Raw genomic sequence first — 2,561 nt, 5'->3', positions numbered from 1 at the left:
CACGGCCATTTGACTTCCACGCAACTCTTCCACTCCATAATCGGTAGGGAATTTGATCATCAGGTGGTAAGTTAAAGTTACCGCCTTCCACGAGTTGAGTGTGGGTCATCCAAGGATAGCGTTGTAGGCAGACGAGCAATCGACCACTAGGAATTTTACGTCCTTAGTGATCTGCTAGGGGTAATTGCCTACCGTTATGGATAATGTGACCGCGCCTAAAGGGAATACCCGGCTTCCTCCGAAACCAACGAGCTGGGCGTTCGTCGGAATCAATCGCTCCTTATCAATCCTCATTTGCTGGAACGCCGGATAGTATAGAATATCGGCTGAGCTGCCATTGTCAACCAACACCCGGTGCATGTCGTAGTCTTCGACAAGCATGCTGACGACCAACGCATCGTCATGTGGATGGTGCAGATGTTGTGCATCATCTTCTGAGAATATGATAATCGGGCCTTCTCTTCGTGCTATCTTCGGCACGGTACTTGTCAGCTGAACATTTTGTACCATCCTGAGGTAAGTTTTGCGAGCATTTTTTGAAGATCCGGCTGCAGCTGTTCCTCCCACTATCATCCTGATGTCCCCTATAGGGGGTTTCGGTCGCTCATTCTCCCGTCGGGGGTGCTATTCTTGCGGTGTTGGATCCGTTCTCTCCTTGTGAATGAATCTTTGCAGTTTTCCTTGTCTGATAAGGGCTTCAATTTGTTACTTCAAGTCATAGCAATCTGCCATGTCGTGACCATGGTCACGATGGAAGCGGCAATATTTATCCCTAGACCGCTTGTTGGGATCGCTCTTCAGCTTCCAAGGGAACGTCAGAGCCCCCTCGTCCTTGATTTGCATTAGGACTTGATCTATCGGAGCGGTCAACGGGGTGAAGCTGGTGAATCTTCCCTCTAGGGGCTTAAGTCGTCTCTCATCCCTTCGGTCTCCTGTCCTCGCTCTCTTTCGGCCTTGATCCTGCCGGGTGTCTTTTTGCCTTTCTCTCTTCTTGGGTCTCTCTTCGCGGGCCAATAGTGCGTCTTTAGCATTCATATATTTGGTGGCCCTGCAAAGCACCTCTGACATGGTCTTCAGGTCGTTTTTGTACAGGGAGAACAAAAACTTACCCTCCTTTAGCCCATTCATGAATGTTGCTACAAGTATTTTGTCGTCGGCTTCGTCGATCGAGAGAGCCTCCTTATTGAAGCGGGATATGTAGGCCCTTAACATTTCCTCCTCTCGCTGTTTGATACTCATTAAACAAGCCCTAGATTTCTTGTACCGATGTCCTCTGATAAAGTGCGCCATGAATTGAGCGCTTAGCTCTTTGAAGGTGCCGATGGAGTTGGGTGCCAGCCTACTGAACCAAATTCTTGCCGCACCCTTGAGCGTTGTAGGGGAGGCCTACACATAATTGCGTCTGCTACTCCTTGAAGGTGCATTAAGGTCTTAAAGGTCTCTAGGTGGTCTAGAGGGTCCTTGATCCCGTCATAACTATCTATATGTGGCATGCGGAACTTACTCGGCAGGGGGAAAGAGTTGACGGCGATGGTGAATGGCGAGTCAGTTCGGTTGACAAGGTCGTCAAAGTCACTGGACACTCTTCCCTTGAGAGCGTTCATCATCACTTCCATCTGTTCCTTTATCGCCTGTATCTCCGTGATGATAGGTGGTGGAGCCGTATTTGCAAGAGAAGGGAGGCTCGTGTCTTGTCGCTCTGGTCTGGTTGGGGCGTTGCTGGCCTGTGGTCCCTCTTGATTCCTCCTTTCAGCGCTGGTTCCTTCTTAATCCGCTCCTTGGTTATTGGGTGTCGCATTTTTCTGGTTCAGCTGCTCCTCCAGGTCTCGGTTTTGTTTGGTAAGGCGCTCCACGCTGTGGTGAGCGTCTTGACCTGCTTCTCAAGTGCAGTCGTGGGGGCTTCTTCTTCTTGAACGTCATTAGTGGTCGCCATTGAGCGAGTGAGCACCATGTAACTCTTTTGTCCGGGAAGCGATAATGTGCTACGTTTCCCACAGACGGCGCCAACTGATGATACCGAAAATATCACCAATACTTGCGACTCAAAGTAGACCTGCACAACAAAATAATAGAAGACCTTAGAGAGCACCGGTGTGGTGCCGGCCAAATACCCTCCGAAGGTCAAGTTAGAATTATTCTCACAACTCTAGGGTGCTAGAGAGGGTATTTTATGCGTACCTTAACTTGCGAGTGTATTGGGGTTTTTATAGTAGTAGATGATCGGCTACTCCTCCTTGGTGTGGAAGTCTTTTCCTTATAGAGCTCTACTTGAATATTTCCTGAGCGTGGTGAGTAAGGTCTTTCCTTGTAGAGGAGATCTTCCTTTAGTGTGCGTATCTTCTAGAATCCCCCTTGTGCTAGGATTTCCATTTTGAGATTCTAGGGTGATTCTGACGTAAGCAACAGAGACCCTAGATCAAGGGCCCTTACTGTATCCACCAGCGATGGGTTTTAACGAGTGCCGGACCAGCTCCATATCGGCCCATAGAACAGATCCGTCAGGCCCGTCAAGCCATATTTTATCCTCTTCACACAGCATAATTAAAAACAACCATAAACAC

General features: G+C 48.9%; 1 protein-coding gene across 1 annotated transcript; it reads right to left on the bottom strand.

Annotated features, from left to right (window-relative positions):
• Positions 1–705: 705 nt before the first annotated feature.
• LOC115965062 lies at positions 706–1,290 on the bottom strand. The gene has a single exon (XM_031084266.1). It carries the CDS (start codon positions 1,288–1,290, stop codon positions 706–708), a length of 585 nt encoding a protein of 194 aa, XP_030940126.1.
• Between the last annotated feature and the right edge of the window lie 1,271 nt (positions 1,291–2,561).

The sequence above is a fragment of the Quercus lobata genome, chromosome 10 (genome assembly GCF_001633185.2).
Source record: "Quercus lobata isolate SW786 chromosome 10, ValleyOak3.0 Primary Assembly, whole genome shotgun sequence".
Taxonomy (NCBI): Eukaryota; Viridiplantae; Streptophyta; class Magnoliopsida; order Fagales; family Fagaceae; genus Quercus; species Quercus lobata.
This window is presented reverse-complemented; position numbering and strand designations above follow the sequence as displayed.